Source organism: Kogia breviceps, chromosome 1, assembly GCF_026419965.1.
Source record: "Kogia breviceps isolate mKogBre1 chromosome 1, mKogBre1 haplotype 1, whole genome shotgun sequence".
Taxonomy (NCBI): Eukaryota; Metazoa; Chordata; class Mammalia; order Artiodactyla; family Physeteridae; genus Kogia; species Kogia breviceps.
The window spans coordinates 113,504,524-113,525,377 of NC_081310.1; the positions used below are offsets into that span (position 1 = coordinate 113,504,524).

Genomic DNA, 20,854 nt, shown 5'->3' on the forward strand with positions numbered 1-20,854 from the left:
TGCACAAAGACTCGTACACAAATATTCATAGCAGCTTTATTTGTAATAGCGCAAAACTGGAAATCCAAATGCCTACCAGCAGATAACTGGATAAACAAATAGTGGTAATTCCATACAATGGAATACTACTCAGTAAAAAAATTTCCCAATTGTGATGAATTGGGAGATTGGAATTGACATATATACACTAATATGTATAAAATGGATAACTAATAAGAACCTACTGTATAAAAAAATAAAATTCTAAAAAATTCTAAAAAAATAAAGCAAACACACATACAACTTGTTGATACAAGCAACAAGTATGAATATCAAAATTATTCTGAGTCAAAGAAGCCAGGTAAAAAGGGAACCTAGTGTATTACTGCATTTATTTATTATAATTCAAGAAAATGCAAACTAACCTATATTGACAGAAAGTGGTTGCTGAGGATGGAGTTGGAAAGAGAGACTGGATTACAAAAGGGCACAAGAGAACTTTTGGGGGTGATGTATGATTGTTACCTTGCTTGTGGTGATAGTTTAATGGGTACTGAGATAGACCTAAGAGCCTCCCTCAAAATTCTAACCTCTGAAGTTAGAATTTGAAACCCTAACCCCCAAATATGATGGTATTAGGAGGTGGGGCCTTTGGGAGGTACTTAAGTCATGAGGGTGGAGCCCTCACCAAAGGGATTGGTGCTCTCATAAAAAAAACCTCAGAGAGCTTCCTCATCCCTATAATCTTGTGATTACAGAGTTTGAAGGGGTCAGCCGTGAACCAGGAAGAGAGTTGTCCCTTGGCCTTGGACTCTCCAGAACCAGAACTCTGAAAAATAAATTTTTGTTGTTAATAAGCTACCCAGTCTGTGGTATTTTGTTATGGCCCAAAAAGGCTAAGACAATGAGGGTACGTGTCAAAACAAAGCAAACCAAAACTTCCCAGTGTTATCTATGTACAATGTAGTATTTTCAAGTTAAATATAACTTTTTTTAATGGGGATAATAGTTATATATTCAGACTGTTTTAGGGATTCATTGAATATGTCAAACACTTTATCCTACTACCTGGTTTGATACTTAGTTTGATGCCACTGAAACTTAGAAATCAAACTTCAACCTCTCTACTAAGCTTTTCACTCAGAGTGTAGGGGTAAATGAATTTTTAAAGATTTAGGCAATTAGTAGGATTTGGCAATTAGTGTCACTAGGTAAACTCAATAAAGTTATTACCAAGGCAAAAAATACACATAAAGGAAGAACTTGGCTCAAAAAAAATTTTTTTTAATTAATTAATTTTTTTATTTTTGGCTGTGTTGGGTCTTCGCTGCTGCACACGCTCTTTCTCTAGTTGTGGTGAGCAGGGGCTACTCTGTTGCGGTGCACAGGCTTCTCACTGCAGTGACTTCTCGTTATGAAGCACGGGCTCTAGGCGTGCGGGCTTCAGTAGATGTGGCACGCAGGCTCAGTAGTTGTGGCACACAGACTCTAGAGCACAGGATCAGTAGTTGTGACGCACGGGCTTAGTTGCTCCGCGGCATGTGGGATCTTCCCGAACCAGGGCTCAAACCCGTGTCCCCTGCATTGGCAGGCGGATTCCTAAGCACTGCACCACCAGGGAAGACCCTTCATTGTATTTTTAACCTAGTAATTCATTAGAGGCTGGATCATCTATTTTCCTTGGGAAGTTAAGTTGGTATAAACTAATGTATAGAACAAGAAATTACTAGGAAGTTAAAAACCACTTCGGAAAGCTTTAGTTCTCCAATGTAAAACAAAGGAACTAAACAGGATGATCACTTATGTACTTCCCAGCTATAAATATTAACCACTCCCATCATTCATTTCTCATTTCCTTTTCCTTGCATTGTCATACCACTGTCTCCCGGTTTACCTCCTACCTCTCTGCTTGTCTTTTCTCTCCTGCTGGTTCAAGTTCATCAGGTGTGGATTTTCCCTAAGGTTTCTCTTATCCCTTTCCCCTCCTCTGTGTATAAGCCACAAATTAAGATGTCCACCTTCAAACTTTCTACTTCAACAGTTCCTAGGCAAGAATAAATGATTAAAAGTGCCATATGAGCAATCAAGTAGTATGGAGAATGAAAAATGTCATTGGATTTTGGCAATTAGGATAACACTGAGTTAGCCATCCAAGATTTTGAGTAGGGAGTGCTGCACTTTTGGAATGATGACTCTGGCAACACTCTGTGAAGAATGAATTGGAGCCAGAGAATGTTATGAATATTAGCATCTTAAAGTGACTTTGGGGTCATAGATGTAACCCTTGGGTTTAAATGTCATTAAACTCTTAATGTTTCATCTTGGCATTCCAGGCACTTAGGTGGCCCAATTCCTCTCCAGTCTTTACTCTCCCATAAGCATATTTCCTGGCTCCTGTCAACCAGACTATTTACCCTCTAACAAGCTTGATCTTCCCTTCTTCTATATATACTCAGGCTGCTTTCTGTTAATAAAACTGCCCAGTCCACGAATACTCGCAGAAACTTCAGTGCCTTCTGTAGCCTTCTCTTAGCTCCCAAACACCATGAATCTTCTCTAGGTTAACAGTTGCTTTTGAGAGATGAGAACGATTCTGACTCATTCTCGCACCCACCACCTTCTTCCACCTCTTCTATCCCCATTCACTGAGTGCATCCGCAGAATTGAAGTACTCGAGTAGGGAGGAAAGAAGTCATGTAACAAATGGCGCTAACAGGTACAGTAGCTCTTTTAATGCTAAAATGCTTTTTTAACAGTCAAGCAAGACGTTATCCCCTTACTGTTTAATAAATTTAGGCTCAAATAATAAGATCTCCAGTCGGACACTACAGCCTAGCGGAGGACAGAAAGACTTTGCATTGGAATCACACGAAGGTGTGAGGTCCTATCAGCCCTCCCAGAGAATACGAAAACTGTGAACTCAGGAGATTCGGTTACTCCACAGGAGTCAAGAGTCACGAATTTGCAAGCACACAGCCATGCGAACGCCTTCCTGCTCGGCTTCCGACAGGAGAAACCGAGGCCGCAGTCCAAACATTAAAACATACAAATTGGACCTAAAAGCCCACCCCGGCCCCCAAATACCGAGCACAAACGTCGCTAGAGTTAGGCAGCTGAGGCCAGTGCCGCGACCACAGCGTGCACTGAACGCGCGGAACTAGGAAGAGGAAGCGCCAGCCCACCTGGGTGTCTCTGATTGGCCGCCGGCTAAGCTTGGAACTCTGGGGCGTGTGGCGTCACATCCGCCGGGGCCGCCATCTTGTTCCCAGGGGCAGTTGGCGGAAGAGATCGCGCTCCCAGGCCGCCGGCTAGCTTTCTGCTTGGAGTTCTCGCAGCCCGCGATTCGGCCCCTGCTCTCGACCCGGGGTCCATTCGTCAGTGTCCCGGCTGCCCTCCCTCACCTGGCTGGGGCACAGCGAGGAGGCCCTATCTTCCGACGGCGTTCCATGGAGTAGGGTCCCGGACCGTTGTCCCGAAGAGCGAGATTGAGCTTGGCCCCCTCCCCCTCCCTTCTCCCTCCCTCTTTCCTTCCGCCGCAACATGGCTAACAACAGCCCCGCGCTGACAGGCAACTCGCAGCCGCAGCACCAGGCGGCCGCAGCCGCGGCCCAGCAGCAGCAGCAGTGCGGCGGCGGTGGCGCCACCAAGCCGGCAGTCTCGGGCAAGCAGGGCAATGTGCTGCCGCTGTGGGGCAACGAAAAGACTATGAATCTCAACCCCATGATCTTGACCAACATCCTGTCGTCGCCTTACTTCAAAGTGCAGCTCTACGAGCTCAAGACCTACCACGAGGTGGTGGACGAGATCTACTTTAAGGTACGAAGCGTCTGCACCTGGGAGGTGGGGGCGAAGTTCCGAGGAGGGGGTACGGAGGAAAAGGGCGGAGGCGGCCCCCGAAGCCTGATAATTTGTAGGTGGGGGAGGGTTGGGTGGAGGGGAAAGCTGTGGCCAGTAGTCCGCCAGGGAGGGTTCAAACTGGGGCCGCCCTCTCATTTCCTTTTCAGATTTTTAGGGCCGGGAGAGCCCGCCGCCATTGATCTCTCCTCCCCCAATCTCCAGCCCGCCCCTGGGGGGTAGTTGGACGGGAGGAGTGGGGGAGAGGAGAAACGAGTTAACTGACGTCTCTCCAGTTTACAGCTTTAAATTTATTTATTTTGACGTGGATCTACTCGGCGCCAACTTGTTGGTGCTTCTCCAGCTCACCCCGGGCCAGGGCGTGTATTGACTTCAGTGTTGGCCTCGTGTTGTTGGTATTCACTATCCGATCCGACAGGGAAGTGATCAGTGTGTTTGTCGGGTGGGGTGGGAGGGTTGAGGGTGGAGAGGTACAAGTGGAAAAAGATGTACCGAAGGCCTGGAAATTTTCGCAGCAGGAAGTCAGGAGTAAGTGGTCTCAGTCACCTGTGCTTTGGGCTTATTTAGAATTATCTGGGCCCTGGGCTTCTGCGGCAGGGTCGGTGCTGGCTTGGCTGTGCTGGGGAGCTCACCTGGCGCCTCCTCACTGCACTCTTGTCTCAGTTCTTGTTTCGTTAGCAGGATTGACTCAGTCTTGCAGCGAGGCTCGGAGCAGCCCAGGGTCGCAGGTAGAGGTATGCATTATTAATCATGCTCAATCGCCATAAATGCATTTCCCTGGTTAAATGAACGGCTAATTAGATTTTTTTTTTTTTTTTTGGCCATTGGTTTTGGTCTTTTCCTCACGAATTTGGTGGGTTTTCTTCACTTACCTGCAAATTATGTAGTTTAAAAAATATATTCCAGGCCTCCTAAGGTAAATTTATATTTTAAAGGATATTAATAAGTCTTAACAATCTTTAAATACTTTAACTAGGACATCTGATATAAACAATCCGTTTTGCCTGTATTGACTTAAAAACACTTGACAGACCACATAAAGTATTTTCCATGACCTGAATATATCTGTAGAGATGTTAAGGAAATTTTTTTTTTTTTGCTTTCAGGTTTTGTTTTGTCCACCTTTTCCCCAGTTAAGGCCTACTGAGGGATTTTGAGATATTAGTTACTTTTGATAGAAGATCTTATTTTGAGAATACGGTTCAACTTTGGGTATATAAAGTAAACTGAAATTTTGGTGTTCTCTTACAAGAGTATTGTAAGTAATTGTAATACTGTGAACTAGTTTTTTTTAAAGGTAAGGCCTTTTTCAGAAAGGATACAATATGGCGAATATTTAACCCTTAGCTTTATTTATGTAGTAAACTTCAATCAGTTGAAAATAGGGTTCCTGCTCTTTTTGTGGCAGGTTCTGTTTAATAAGGTAGGCAGGTGTTAATGCAATAGAGGAACAGCTTGTTTTCAGATTTCACATACTGTGTTTTGAAACACTTAAGATTCTACTACAAATTACTTAAATTTAGTTATAAAACTAAAGACTCGGGTTTTGTTGTCCATATCAAATAATCATTGAAATACGTAGGCTTCCAATTTTGTAACTCGATTTTGTATGACATCCACCCCTTTGGTTAGCTTTTAAGGAATTGAAACATCTTTTTTTACAGCAAGCTGGGGGAAGAAGATGAAACAGTAAAGCAGTGCAGTAGTCCACTGAACAAAATAGTGTAGTGCTTACATTTAAATGCATGCTTTTCTGTCTGAAGCCACTGAAAAAGACTATGGCGTATAATCATGGGTGGATGGAAATAAGGTTTTAGAAATACATAGTGAACGAACAGGATTTCATTTTTGTTGTTTCAAGTTGAAAAACAAATATGGATCTTATCTTTCTAAAATACCTTTGTCATATCTGTTGTAGAGCTAATATTCTTTCTTTGCTGTTTTTAGGTGAAGTATGTGGTTTTTATAGGGTGCCCCACCTGAACAAAGACCTGTATTTTTGAGTATACTTAACAAGTCACAGTTACTCAGTTTTTGATACAGTTTATATTCTGGGAAAAAATTGAATTAGTTCCTATAATTAGGCTGAAAATAAAGTATACCGTTACAACAATGACATATGTGTAGGTATGGCCTTTGTAACTTCATCTTCAGTCAGGAATAAACATAATGCCTGATTGTGGTTTTTTAAAAAATGCGTAAATAAAGTTCCATGATTTTGCCTCAGAAGTAATTTCTGTTACTGTTTTAGCATGCTTTCAAGTTTCTTCCTTATTTTATAATGTAGAATTTTAAATCACCATAAAATTGAAATGTTAAGCTTATTTGAAAGGTTTTTTTTGGAATAAATGCTTAAACTTTGTTAATATTTTTTGCTTTAAGTTGGAGCATTAAATCCATTTTAAAATTAGAATTATTTTTTAAGCAATTCATAATAAAATACAAAATTGATTATCAATTTTTTTTTTTTACAAGTGTATGAGACTAGACATTTCCTGTCTTTACATGTATCCACATGTATCTGCTCTCTACAAAGCTACTTTAATGGGGTTTCTGCTATAAACCTTTTGAGGTTTTGTTAAACCCTAGTAGCTTTATTGATGCTATTTAAATAAGCAGTTTGCAAAGATGGTTTACATACTTAATGTGTGTAAACAAAATATATATATCATGTCAAAATACCCAACTTCCAGACTTTTAGAAGAGCTGCTCTATTATGGATTGGGGTTTACTCGAATCATACTGTTTAAAAAAATTCGAAGTATGAATGTTTGTTGTGTTTCTCTTTTCTATTTTCAGGTCACACATGTTGAACCATGGGAGAAGGGAAGCAGGAAAACAGCTGGCCAAACAGGGATGTGCGGAGGGGTAAGTAGAAGTACGTGCATTTTTCAGTTTTTCTGTGTCTGATAACTATGTTCAGAAAACTGAAAGTCTTTCAGTTTCATACCAAATTACAATTAGTTTGTGTTTTTTAAAAATCTAAATTCAAGTGTTCCGTGGGGTTAGAAAAACATTTCTTTGTGCTCTGTTTTCAGTCTGGATTATATCTTGTTATTAATACCTAACAGGATTAATCAATTGGTTTTAAGTATCTTTGTTAATTATTTTACAACTCTTTCTTTATTCCTTTCCTTAAAGGTTCGAGGCGTTGGGACAGGAGGAATTGTTTCTACAGCTTTTTGCCTGTTATACAAATTATTTACTCTGAAGTTAACTCGCAAGCAAGTGATGGGTCTTATAACACACACTGACTCTCCATATATTAGAGCCCTTGGATTTATGTATATAAGGTGAGCCTGCATTTCTCTACATTTTCAATAAATATCTCATTTTAATTGATCTAAGCCTAATCACTCTTTCATAATTCTAGGTACACACAGCCCCCTACAGATCTATGGGATTGGTTTGAATCCTTCCTTGATGATGAAGAGGTATGTCAACAAGGGTAATAGTTTTCTTCTGATTACTCTCGTTTTTTAATAATCTTTTATATATTGGTGGTTTAACATCTTCCAGAATTTTCTGTGCTTAAATTTATTTCACTCACATACTTTTGGAATTAATGTCCTGTTACTAAGATTGGGGTGGATTTTATATGTCTTAGGTTAAACTTCTTAAGTTTGATGTTCACATTTCAAAAATGTTTAGATCTATTTTTGTAACTATTAAAAATTTTCTCTTCCTAATTGTGTTCTGTGTATTGTACTGATCTTGACTTGTACAGTTGATAGTGAGTTTTTAAAATTGGCCATGCTCAAGATTGAGAGATGGTAAGACATGCACATAGAAATATTAATTATTGGTTTTTTTTCTGGAACTTTTCGGTTCTTTATCCTGTAACTTCTTCCAAACATTAATACTCCCACTTGCATAGGAATGCAGAATTGAGGAGCTGGGTGGAACTTAAATAGGCTGAGGGTTTAGATGACTTGTTTGAGGTGATCAAAATAATTCAATTCCAGCTTTCTAATGCTTATACTATACATTTTTATAAAGTTAGAAGGAAATCTTCTCTTTAATAGTTTAGAATGTTTTTAAATTATGAAATTAGCTTGCCATTCAAGCTTAATAAGGTTGAGCTTGTTACATATGTTCAGAAAGTTACGTTAGAAAACATTACTGTGTCAGATTTAAATCATGCATGTATTAAGTCCAAGATCTCAAAAGGATCTTAACAATGAGCACTGTTGTCCATATATCAATCCCCACCACTACTTTATGTTTTAAGGTTCATAAAGTAAACTGAGTGGTGTTTTAGTCGACCTGTTTAAAACTTTTATCCAAAGAATTGGTTGAATTAAAGGATAGTTCTAATGGAAATCTTTCTAGTGTGTTTTTATTATTACATGCATAACGTAAAAAAATCTCACTCAGGTAGACATGGAGAATTTTTCTCTGCATTTTTTTTGGCCTATTTACTAGCTGGTTAATATCTCAGAAGAGGCCAAAAGTGTGTTAGGTGATAAGGCACAAACTATAAAGTTTTTTTCTTTTTAGATGAGACTTTGCAGGCTGAGGCACTTTTCCCTTCTATATTTAAAAAGCATGTCCCACTTCATAATTGGTATTAGGCTTGTTTCTGAATGCTTTTGTTTAATCTGTTTTTTATTGTGTTTACAAACCTGAGGCTCTCTGTTTAAGCTAACTTATTGTTTTCTTCCTTAGATATCTGCAGCGATTATATTTGGAAATACTGTATATCTGAACACTTAAATGTGTGTGAGTGCAAGCAGTTTTACCTTTAGCTCTTGTTTTCCTGTTTAGATAACAAATCTCACTTTCCTTGTGTGCTTGCACTATAGGTTTGGGACTGACAATAGCTGACTAACATGTCCTGAGCTGTGAGAGGGCATAGCAAGAAGGCCTTCATGCGGTAATGACCCTTTTCAGAGACAATGGTCATCATGGATTATGCGTTTCCAATTATTTGTTCATTTATTTATTTTCTACATAACTCTAAATTAGAAACCTCACTGCTTCATGGCAGTTGGTTTGCTATTGCTTCCAGTTTTATTAGGGCTTCATTTTATATTAGAGCTGTTAAAAGATAATCTTCAGACAGGAATTGTTTGAAGTAGTTCATATGTAGCTAGGTTACACTGTTAGGAATGATGTGTGCAAACGTGTCCACAGAAATAAAGTATATATTTAGTAGGTATGTGGAATGTAAATTGTTGATTGATCCAAATAGTTTAGTAATGTAGGGGGGTGTTTCATATTCTTGTTAACTGAGTGAAGTCACTTCTCTTTTTGTCCATGAGGCTGCAGGGTTTGTTCTCACCTGCATGCACACACTAAGCCCAGATATTTCTCTGTATCATTCATTACCAGATTAGAAAGGTACACAAATTGAAATTTCTGTTAGAATTTTTTTGTATTTGAGATTCCAAAGATGGTTATATTTTTATAGTACTCTTGTGTTTATTGAGATATTTTTTTTGACGGCCAGGGTATCTTTTGTGTTTCTGTAGGACCTAGATGTGAAGGCTGGTGGAGGCTGTGTAATGACCATTGGAGAAATGCTACGGTCTTTTCTCACAAAACTGGAGTGGTTTTCTACCTTGTTTCCAAGAATTCCGGTTCCAGTTCAGAAGAATATCGATCAACAGATTAAAACCCGACCAAGAAAAATCAAGAAAGATGGAAAGGAAAGCGCTGAGGAAATAGACAGACATGTTGAACGCAGGCGTTCAAGGTGATGTAACTCTTGAGTTACACTTATTTTTAAAATATGCTTTACACAAAGGTTCTATTTGTCACCTTTTCCCCACTTTCTGCCCTTCTGGGCATTTTCAACAAAATTATGCATCTGTAAATGAGAAAAGGCAAATGTTTTGCTTTAATTATTCTTTACATGTAACACTGATAGAATTTAAGTTTTTATGGTATGTTTTATTCATTCAAGTTTTTTTCTCTCCCTCCCCCACTTTCCTAAATATTAGGTCTCCAAGGAGATCACTGAGTCCACGGAGGTCCCCAAGAAGATCCAGAAGTAGAAGCCATCATCGGGAGGGCCATGGGTCTTCTAGTTTTGACCGAGAATTAGAAAGAGAGAAAGAACGCCAGCGACTAGAGCGTGAAGCCAAAGAAAGGGAAAAAGAAAGGCGAAGATCCCGAAGTATTGATCGGGGGCTGGAACGCAGGCATAGCAGGAGTAGGGAAAGACATAGAAGCCGTAGTCGAAGTCGTGATAGGAAAGGGGATAGAAGGGACAGGGATAGGGAAAGAGAGAAAGAAAATGAGAGAGGTAGAAGACGAGATCGTGACTATGATAAGGAAAGAGGTAATGACCGGGAAAAGGAGAGGTCAAGAGAACGGTCCAAGGAACGCAGAAGTAGGGGTGAGGTAGAAGAAAAGAAATATAAAGAAGACAAAGATGATAGGCGGCATAGAGATGACAAAAAAGATTCCAAGAAAGAGAAAAAACATAGTAGAAGTAGAAGCAGAGAAAGAAAACATAGAAGTAGGAGTAGAAGTAGAAATGCAGGGAAACGAAGTAGAAGTAGGAGCAAAGAGAAATCAAGTAAACATAAAAATGAAAGTAAAGAAAAATCAAATAAACGGAGTAGAAGTGGCAGTCAAGGAAGAACTGACAGTGTTGAAAAATCAAGAAAACGGGAACATAGCCCCAGCAAAGAAAAATCTAGGAAGCGTAGCAGAAGCAAAGAACGTTCCCACAAACGAGATCACAGTGATAGTAAGGACCAGTCTGACAAACACGATCGCCGAAGGAGCCAAAGTATAGAACCAGAGAGCCAAGAAAAACAACATAAAAACAAAGAGGAGACTGTGTGAAAATTTTTTGTAAAAGTGGATCACATTGAATCCTATAAATGTTGGGTTAAATCTGCTTTTTTTTTTTTCCCTCCCAAGTTGAGATTGTGCAGTAGTTACACACTCTTCAAGCTCCCTGTAGGCTGCATTTTCATTTCCTCTTTTGTGTAGGGAAGTGCCTTTGTAATCCCATTTATTGCATTCATGTTTTCACCCAACTGTTGAGTTTGATACATGATGCACAGATTGTTCTTGCATTTTATTGTTTGTTTTTGAGATGTACAGTCTGTACATATGTCCTGAAAATGTTTTAATTCCATTGGCATGGTTGCCATGTTGGTTAAATTTGTATAAGGCAATAAAATGCCACTAATTCTATTTTTGTTTTGTAGGTGTGGGATTATGGTTTGTGTACTGAAGTTAGCATGACTGTGCTTTTCGTAATAGAATGCTAAAAACTATGAAAATGGATCTTGGATGTCTATTATAGGAGAATTTCGTGCTTTCAGTGTACATGAAGGCAGCAGTTGTAGGATTAACATTCTTGTCCACTGTATATTATCTTGGAAGGCTCTTGTTAATATGTTAAACCTAATATTCTCCACAGTTAACTTTAGAGAGAATTTAGGAGAAGTTAGTTTCTGATGCAGAGGTTTCAATTAGGCTGTGATTTGATCAAAAGTCCTTTTAGCATTCTACCTCAAGGGGACACTATTAGTATGCCTAAAATTTATTCACTTAGTTTTCCTTTTTTATTTGAAAAAATACATGACATGTAATCTTTTTCTTGAATTTTTCAGAGTTTAAAGTACTATATAAAAGAAATTAATGTCTAAAGCCTAGCATTCTTGCAGCAACCCTATACTAACGTGAAATTGGGAGAGGGTGGGGCAGATGAGTAGAGAAATAGATGTAAGCCTCAAGCTTCCAAAGCATTTTTATAAATGGAAAATACTTAAATTATGAAACAGCTTGATATAGTGTCCTTTTTTTAAATTCAAAACTTTTTTTTATCGATAATGAAGATTGCTGTTTGAGTTTTTAAACTTAATCTAGAACAGAGAAGTATTAAAAGTAATGCTATGCTGCATTATTTAAGATAATCAGCAAATTATTTGATAGATTGTTCTTATGACTTGTATTCTGATTACAGAGAAGGATCATGAGTGTGGAATAAATACTGGATTAAATCCTTTATCCTGGGTGTTGGCTTTCCCCCATTTGTTAACATTTATAAGGTATTTTTACTGTGGAAATAGAATGTTAGTAGAGTCACACTTTGTGTAGAGGGATATCTTAGTGCCCAGATGACAAATGAATTTTAAATGTATAGATAGAATTGGATGTGTGTGATAGCTCGTAATCCTTACTACAGTTCTTAATGGCAGTTCCCTTTGTTCTTGGGTGTTATGTGTGTCACTAGGTTGTTCTTTGGATTGGATGATTAGTTTCACATCAGAGGTCCTTATTGAGGGACTTTGCACTTGGATTACATATTAGAATCATTTAAAATTTGGACTTGAAGGAACTTTTAAAAGATAACATCCATTTCTTTTTAGAACAGAGAAATAGAGGTCCAAAGTGATTTGTTCAGTCATTGCTAGGACTAAAAGTGGGTCTTCCTCGCAGTGTATACCATATTGACATTTTTTTTTTATCTCACTGTTCATATTGGCCAGCTGATGGGCACCCAGAAGCCACCTTGCAAAGTGTTAAATGGAACAAAGGAGTACATTTGGAAAAGTCCTTCATATGTGGGCTTAACATTTGTACCTACCTAACTCCAGAAAAATCCCATTAAATGAAGGAATTCTTCTATGAAAATGCTATGTTTTTTCTTTTAAGAGTAGAATATTCAGTCATATTTTAAACAGCATCAAGTGAATTAACACTAAACATGTAGAAATTAGAAACTGTTCTGAGTGATGAAAGCCAATAGATTTATCTTTGAAAATTTTAACATACCTAAATGGATGGTGCTACTCCTTTGAATATAGTTCTACCTGAAATATAATTCAGCGGTGTGTTTTGGTAAAAAGTGGAAACTATTTTAAATAGAAGCGAAAACATCACACAGCATTTGATTTCCTATGATTTTTTTTTTTTTTTTTTTTTTGCGGTACGTGGGCCTCTCACTGTTGAGGCCTGTCCCGTTGCGGAGCACAGGCTCCGGGACATGCAGTTTCAGCGGCCATGGTTCACGGACCCAGCCGCTCCGCGGTGTGTGGCATCTTCCCAGACCGGGGCACGAACCCATGTCCCCTGCATCGGCAGGCGGACTCAACCACTGCGCCATCATGGAAGCCCTATGATTTTTTTTTTAAGTTTGCTTTTGAGGAGCACTTTGGTATATAGAACATGTAAATAATACTAGTTAATGCTGGATATATGCATGACTTAATTTGGAGAGTAGCTTTCTGAAAGCCTGCAAAAACAACTGGCTCTGAAAGATGTCTCAGGATTGTTTCTTGCAATCTGAGAAAACTTAAAAAGTTTTCGATAGTTTAATATAACTAGCAGCCTCCATCCAGTTTTCTCAACTTATTAAAATGATTTCACCTTTCCATGTATCAGTATGTTTCATCTGTGTTCTAATGTTCAATTTGCAATTAAGTCCTATACTTGAGCTAGTATATTATCAGTCTTGAGATTTAAATACAAAATTTGCATTTTAATACTCCCCAATTTATAATCTATTAGTTGGATTTAGTTCTTCTAAGGTAGTGGTTCTTAACCTGAGTTACAGGCCCCTATTTAGGAATCTAATGAAAGCTACAGATTTTTCATTCTGTGATTAGGTATTTTGTAGTTAGGAATAAACAGCAAATTTGGGACCTGAGTGTGTCCCAAAGGCAATAGCTGCTGGGGTGTTTTTTACTTAAAAGACAAAGTGGGAGGGAAATAAAGCTAATGGCATTCACTTAATTCCCTTCCCCTTGAAAGTTATTCTTTATGAATAGAAGTAGTTTTTGATTTGAACAGTTGGAAATGAGGCCCGGACACTGGCAGTTTATAAGTTTTTCAGCTGATTTCCAGTGTGCAGCCTTGATATAAACACTAACTAGTTGGTCAGTTCTCACTGATTATATTGTTCAGCTGGTGGACTTTTAAGTTGGTTCTGGTCCTGATCTGATTCTATCATCTTGTTAATGTTGGATTCAGCCTTGAATGGCTAACCCAATGACAGCATCTAAGGTAGAGTTGAATTTATAGGGAAGGAACACTTCCTGATAGTCTCTGAAATTCCTTCATCATATCCTGTGAGATCTCCTTGAACCTTGCAAGTAGTTCTGAAGTGGCATTTTTCACTTTAGGATCATTGGCCATCAATATTTGTCAACTGTAGGAAACATGACAGCATGAATGCAATCAACTGGAAATCTTTACCATTGTAGCTGACTTGAAATCCATTATTCTGTTTCTCAGAGCATTGATAGTTGAGTTTCTATTACATAATCATGATCCATAATGTAGTGCACAGGTAAAATGTATTCACGTTGGGGGGGGTGTCTTTTCAGCCTACTGGAGAAATGAGTTATACTTGTTCAAGATAAACAACTGACCTTTTTTGCATTTCATGTAACATATAAGCCATGACGCTTTATTACAAGAATCAGGAAAAGTAGGGAATTCCCTGGCAATCCAGTGGTTAGGACTCCTTGCTCTCACTGCCGAAGGCCTGGGGTCAGTCCCTGGTCGGGGAACTAAAATCCCACAAGCCGTGTGATGCGGCCAAAACAAAAACGAATCAGGAAAATCCTCATGTAAGCTTCCCTGATCTGAAAGCACCTAAAGTCCGCTAATCTATAAAGCTTGTTTTCCTTTGTCAGTACTTTTTCTAGCCATTCTGAAGCCGAATTATTTATTGAGCCAATGGATTTAGCCACCACCCACAAATTCCTAACATTTTGAATAAGTGAAAACAAAAAACGACAGTGCTTGCTGGCAAGAGAAGTATGCTTGCCCTCTCCTTCCCTCCTATTTAGAAATTCTGAAATCACCAGTGTCCTTGATATTCAATAGTACCAAAAGGAATTTTCTTAGATGGTGGACTCATCTAAGCCAATCCAAGTACTGATCCAGTGAACATTTCTTCCGGAATGAAGTGCTTTGTCTCTGACCCCTGTTCTGGGAAATTGCATTATACTGAGCCTTGTGTAGGGACCACCACTGATTTGTAGATGTGCCGGTTATCTATTTCTTGGCTCCTAAGTCCACCTGTCATTGCTCTGCTTTGTGATACAGGAGCTGTGCCCTTTAAATATTTCTCTCTTGCTTGCTGGCAAGTTTTGTTAAGCTTGTCAGAAGATGCTGAAGGGATGCAGAAGAAAGGAGCTTCTCTTCCTGGTTCTTGTGTGTTTTCTTTTCGGTGTGTTTTCTTTTTTCTTGCTTTTGCAGTGTGTAGGGGCCAGTGGCATGTAGGACACCCAGTGGCACCTCAAAAGAGGATGTTTCCCAGCAGGTCCACTGGTCCCCCTGCCAGCTTCCCAGCATGTCTTGATGCACCAGCTGGCAACTTCCCAATAAGTCTCAGTACACCCAGTGGGGTGGTTTCCTAACTAGTTTTGTTGACAACGCCCTCCTCTCCAGCCCTGGTCTTCAGGGGGTCACAGCCACACCCTCTCCAACAAAATCTGAATCTCAGCCTTGCAATGGAAACTTCAAAATTTGCTGCTTCATTGGGTCCTTTGCCTCAGTCCTAGAGGTAGTGGCTGCTCCTATAGCCACTATTTCTGTATTCGTAAGAGCTTTCTTTACCCTTAGTAATTAATCCCCTGTTGCTGGTTAGTAATTCTTTACATAAAATTTCGTTGTTCAAATTACTGTGTGTTTTCTGTATCCCCCCTGACTGATACAGTGGATTAAGATACCAATCATAAGGGAGCCACTTCATTAGTTTGGTTGATAACACCTGATATAGTCTGGTATAAAGGACTCAACCCAGTAAGTTTGTTGAGAATTATGTAAGTGAATCAGACTGGCCCCTTCTAGAATTTTGACTGAGAGCTAAGAATTGTCCAGTCCTTAGAAGAATGGACAAGACTTGTATAGCTGTGATATGAAGAGGCTCGTGTGAAAGAGATACCACGATAAATAAGTATCCTGAAGCTGCCTCGCTTCTTGCTGGCTTTCTAGTGTTTTTGTTTTGTTTTGTTTTCCAGTATGGTCAGTGGGTATTCTTGCAATTTCTCTGTTTCTCATAAGATAGCCTGAGTTTCTCTTCCTTGAAACCAGGAGCCTAACAAGTTTGTTTTATTGTAACCACCAGGGATCCCTGATCAGTGAAGGTCTTCCTGTCAATTTCCTTTACATTTAATTCTTATCTGTCTGCGATCGGCACCAGTAGGAAAATGTCATCTACTTGACTAGACTTGGCAAGGAAGTCAAAAAAGAAGTCCTAGGTACAATTCCTTTTCCTTGGTAGAAATGGTCTCCCCAAAAGCAAAAGGGGGAGGTACAGGTATAGTGGAAGAATGGAGTATGAATGAGGACAACCATAAATCTCATAGTGTCCAGTCTTTTCCTGGACAATCAAGTCTATTCCTTCTATATCACTAAACAATTCTTTTTATTTCCCCTACAATGGGTATTTCAAATCTTCACTAGTTTCTTAAGTCCCCTACTCCACCTCCATACTCATACTCACTTCACGTAGAGACTGTCAAGTGAAAAGTCCCTATACTTGCTGCCTTCTCTTCCCCAAACTATAAGATTAGCTGCAGTCACATTGATCCCATTTTCCTTCTTACTTCTCTCTTTATCCTTCTGTTAAATGTTGCAAATTCTGCCCTAAGCTTATACCTTATTCGTTCATTCGTGTGACAGAGACTGCCCACTGTTAAGTCTCCATTCTTCCCTTCTTCCATAGCAATACAATTTTTTATTTTTATTTTTTTTATTTTTTTGCGGTCCGCAGGCCTCTCACTGTTGTGGCCTCTCCCGTTGCGGAGCACAGGATCCAGATGCGCAGGCTCAGTGGCCATGGCTCACGGGCCCAGCTGCTCCGCGGCATGTGGGATCCTCCTGGACCAGGGCACGAACCCGCGTCCCCTGCATCGGCAGGCGGACTCTCAACCACTGTGCCACCAGGGAAGCCCAGCAATAGAATTTTTTGACTGTGTATGCCTTTTTTTTCCCTTTCAGCTCAGTTGACATAGCCATGAGACCAACTTTTGACCAACAGGATGTAAGTGGCAGAAGGAACCTTTCTTAAGAGCTTACTGGCATATAGTTCATCTTTTCTTTTCCCTCTCCCCTTACTGAATTCTGCTGCTTAGAAATTTGATATGATACCGGGAGCTTTATCTTGGATAAATAAAAAGAAGGTCTCATTCTAGAGATGACCAACTAAAGAATTGAAAGGAGCCTGGGTCTATGACTCCATGGACTAGAATTGCCATACACTCCTGGATGCTCTGTTCCAATATTTTATATCAGAAAGAAACGTCCATTTAAGCCACTTTCTTTATAGGTTTTCTGTCACTCTCAGCGAAACAAATCCTAGCGTTACAGATTTGAAATCTGGAATTGTATACTAAGTAACAAAAACTAAAATATTTAACGTTAGCTTAGTAAAGGAGGTTAGATGTCAAGAAACATGAACACAGGTATTGTGGGTTAGAAAGCTGATGACTTGTTATACAGCATCCTAACATTTTCTCTCTCTTTCATTCCAACCCCTTATCTTTATCTTTTTAACTTTTTAAAAATTTTATTTATTTTTGGCTGCGTTGGGTCTTCGTTGCTGCACGTGGGCTTTCTCTAGTTGCGGTGAGTGTCGGCTGCTCTTCATTGCGGTGCACAGGCTTCTCATTGCAGTGGCTTCTCTTGTTGCAGAGCATGGGCTCTAAGCTTGTGGGCTTCAGTAGCTGTGGCTCACAGGCTCCAGAGCGCAGGCTCAGTGGTTGTGGCACATGGGCTTAGTTGCTCCACGGCATGTGGGATCTTCCTGGACCAAGGATCAAACCCGTGACCCCTGCGTTGGCAGGTGGACACCCAACCACTGCGCCACCAGGGACGTCCTTGTCTTTATCTTTTATTTTTCAGCCCTTCTCTTGGACTTTGGATGATTGACTAATCTTGATTTTCCTAGTATTACCCCATTAGTACACTAAGAATGTTTAAACAGACTCACTTTTATTATTATTTTTTTTAATTTTAAACTTGATTATATTTATTTATTTATTTTTTTGCCACGCCATGCAGTTTGCAGGATCTTAGTTCTCCAACCAGGGATTGAACTTGGTCCCAGCAGTGAAAGCACTGAGTCCGGTGCTCAATACACTGGACCACCAGGGAATTCCCTAAACAGACTCACTCTTATAACTGCTTCACCTCTTCATCGTCTTAGCTCCGTACCCCTCAGGACCAAAACTCAAGCATTTACTGCTTTGCAGAATCCCATCCTGAAAGGAGAATTTCAGACAGTTGGTAAACTTAGTAATTCAAAATTTTTAAGTAAATTTATATTACAAAACAACTGCTTTATATGCATTGTTTCCCCATGGAACGGCTCAGCAATAACACATAACCTGTTTGACAACAACTAAGAAGTTGACATTAGCCAGAAATCAGTTGCTAACATAAAATCATTGTATTTCCAGATCATTGTTTCTCCCTCTTCCCTGAACCTCCCAGCTCCTCTAAAGTTCATGTCATCAGATTATACCATCCATTATCCCTCAGTTGTCCATGTCATTCACAGACCTCAAAAGATACTCCCCTAGTATTTTAATCCTTAGAGTTTAACAAACGTCTCAATACCTCTTTCCTCACAACTGTTAGAATTCTTAGTAATTCCAATACCCATTGAACAATCTTTCCAATTCTCAGGCCTCTCAGTTTCTTGATCGCCTGACTTCCAATGATGTTTTTCTTCCACCTGACCTCAGCTGCTATTTCCCATGGTTACATCCTAGAACTGACCCATCACCAATAACTGAAACTTCTCCAGAGTTTCCATTTCAAACATCCCATTCTCTACTCACCAACTCCTCCATTTTCTGCTTACTTCCCTCTCATATCCTTTCCGACAATTCTTTAACCCCACTGGGTTCTCCAGCCTATTGCTCCTGCTGACTTTTCACTCTGCATTGCAGTCCCCCCTGCCTCCGTGGTAGTGAGACATGGCAGCAAGCCTCACTTCCTTGCCCATCCAGCTTAGTTTCCACAGTCCAATATTATCCTTGTAAACACTCTCAATTCCCTTGCTGCAGTCTCTCTCCATCATACTTGTCTAGTAATACCCTAGTCCTACTTAAATGCAACTCTCAGCCTACTCTGTGCCTGCACATGACCAGAAAAAATACACAATCACGCTGACTGGCATCTCTTTGAATTCATGACCATAAACCTCTGGAACTCTGGGTTTGTGTGAACCTGAGAGTGGGGCCTCCTTAAATTTTGCTCCCTAGGCGCCTCTCTAGTCTCATCCTCCCCCGACCCTGGGAGATGCCATAGTGCACCATTCAGCTCTCCCCTCTTGAAATCAGGCAAGGCGAAACTATATTTGTCCGTCTCCCAGTCTTCAGATGTGGGCACCCCAGGGAAGAGGGTGCAACTTTGAGCAAGGCAGCTCTTAGCTAAGGGCAAACCTGAGAAAGACTCAGCTAGAGAGTCAACCACCAATACTCCGGAAGGAAGGGAGTGTGAATGCTCCTGTTGCTCTGGCCAAGCCCTCTTGCTCTTCAGGGCCTTTGCCCTTCCTCTTCCGGCCTGGCATGCTCTTTTCCTAGGTTTCCAAGGGACTCCTCCTCACTTCCCTGATGTCCATGCTCAAGCACCTCATTGCTGGAGAAGTCCTCTCTGACCATGGTATACAAACTAAACTCTATCCCTCAATATTCTCTCCTGTTACTCTGCTTTATTTTTCTTCATAACATTTAGCAACACCTGACATTAGATAGTTCTAATGTTAGCTGCTTCTTTTGGCCTTCCTCTGCTAGAGTGTGTGTTCCATGAGCACAGAGCTCTGGTTTGCTTATGTTTATATCTCCAGTGTCCAGAACAATGCCTGGTATACAGTAGGTACTCCATATATACTTGTTAAATGCACAAATGAAAATGCCTTGAATTCATAGTAGTCAACTCATAGAAGACAGAGTGGTTTAGTAGAAGGATCTTAGAGCGCTGAGTTAGACTGATTTTTTTAAACAACTTTAGTGGTGTAAAACTGACATACCATAAACTGCACGTATTTATAATATAAACTCAATGTTTTGACATATGTATACACACATGAAACCATTACAATAATTCAGATAATGAACATATGCTTCCTCCCCGCTTTTGTAATCCCTTTTGTAAATGGCGGGGAGGTACTGGGGATGGACCGATTTAATGTGCTCATTAAGGACCTCCCACTGTCTTTCTCAGCACAGGGACATGCCGCTGCCCTTTCCCTTTCTTTCTTCCTTCCCCCTCCCTCCGACCCTACCTCCCTTCCTTCCTTCCTTTCTTGAATGTAATTGACACATAACACTGTCAAGTTTGAGGCATAAGTTTGAGGTGTACAAGTGTTACTTTGATATAGTTATATATTGTAATATGATTACAGTAGCATTAGCTAACATCTCTATCGCATCACATAATTATCATTTCTTTTTGTGTTGAGAACAGTTAAGATTTAGTCTCTTAGCAACTTTGAAGTTTATAGTACGATATTGTTAACTATAATCACTATGTTGTACGTTAGATTCCCAGAACTTTTTGTCTACTAGTTTTAAGTTTGTACCCTTAAACAACATGTCTCCAATCCCTCCACACCAGCCGACAGTAGAACCGATCACTTTGTACTGAAACAACAATAAGAACAACAAATAAAAGTGAAAAAGAAAAAATAAAACTGGTCAGGATCCCCAAGTTTAAATGGATCATTTCACTATGTCAATAATTTCTATACAGCTTCGTAAAATTTTTATTTAGAAAAGAATTTTTAATAGAAAAGGGGAACATTCTACACATCACTTTGAAACCCATGTTACAGTAGCATTTTGACCCGCTTGGCATAGGCTTTCTTCCACTCTCTTCTTTTTTTTTCAGTCTTTGCAATACCTGTACCTGCCAGTCTCCAGATGCCCCTAGTTACAGGTCAGCTCCACACAGAAGGGGAGGAGCTACTTTCCGGGGTCTGTTCCCAGAATCACAGCCCCACATCCCAGCGACAAACAGTGCTGCCCACCTGGGGACCAAAGAGGACCCTACCCACTTTGTTGTGTGCCATGTGAGTGCTCAGTCCAACAGG

The 20,854-nt window shown here is 39.9% G+C and overlaps 1 protein-coding gene across 1 annotated transcript; it reads left to right on the forward strand.

The window, feature by feature from the left end:
* The first annotated feature begins 3,216 nt into the window (after positions 1–3,216).
* PRPF38B (pre-mRNA processing factor 38B) lies at positions 3,217–12,435 on the forward strand. Its single transcript, XM_059078674.2, has 6 exons — positions 3,217–3,795; positions 6,634–6,702; positions 6,976–7,127; positions 7,208–7,268; positions 9,309–9,532; positions 9,780–12,435. Exons 1-6 carry the CDS (start codon positions 3,520–3,522, stop codon positions 10,630–10,632), a joined length of 1,635 nt encoding a protein of 544 aa, XP_058934657.1. The 5' UTR covers positions 3,217–3,519; the 3' UTR covers positions 10,633–12,435.
* Positions 12,436–20,854: the final 8,419 nt, after the last annotated feature.

Excerpts from the sequence above, each read along its gene's own strand:
- PRPF38B (XM_059078674.2), top strand. The coding sequence starts at position 3,520 with ATGGCTAACAACAGCCCCGCGCTGACAGGCAACTCGCAGCCGCAGCAC. Across the intron at positions 6,703-6,975 it reads AAACAGGGATGTGCGGAGGG|GTTCGAGGCGTTGGGACAGG; the intron begins GTAAGTAGAAGT and ends CTTTCCTTAAAG. Across the intron at positions 9,533-9,779 it reads GTTGAACGCAGGCGTTCAAG|GTCTCCAAGGAGATCACTGA; the intron begins GTGATGTAACTC and ends CCTAAATATTAG.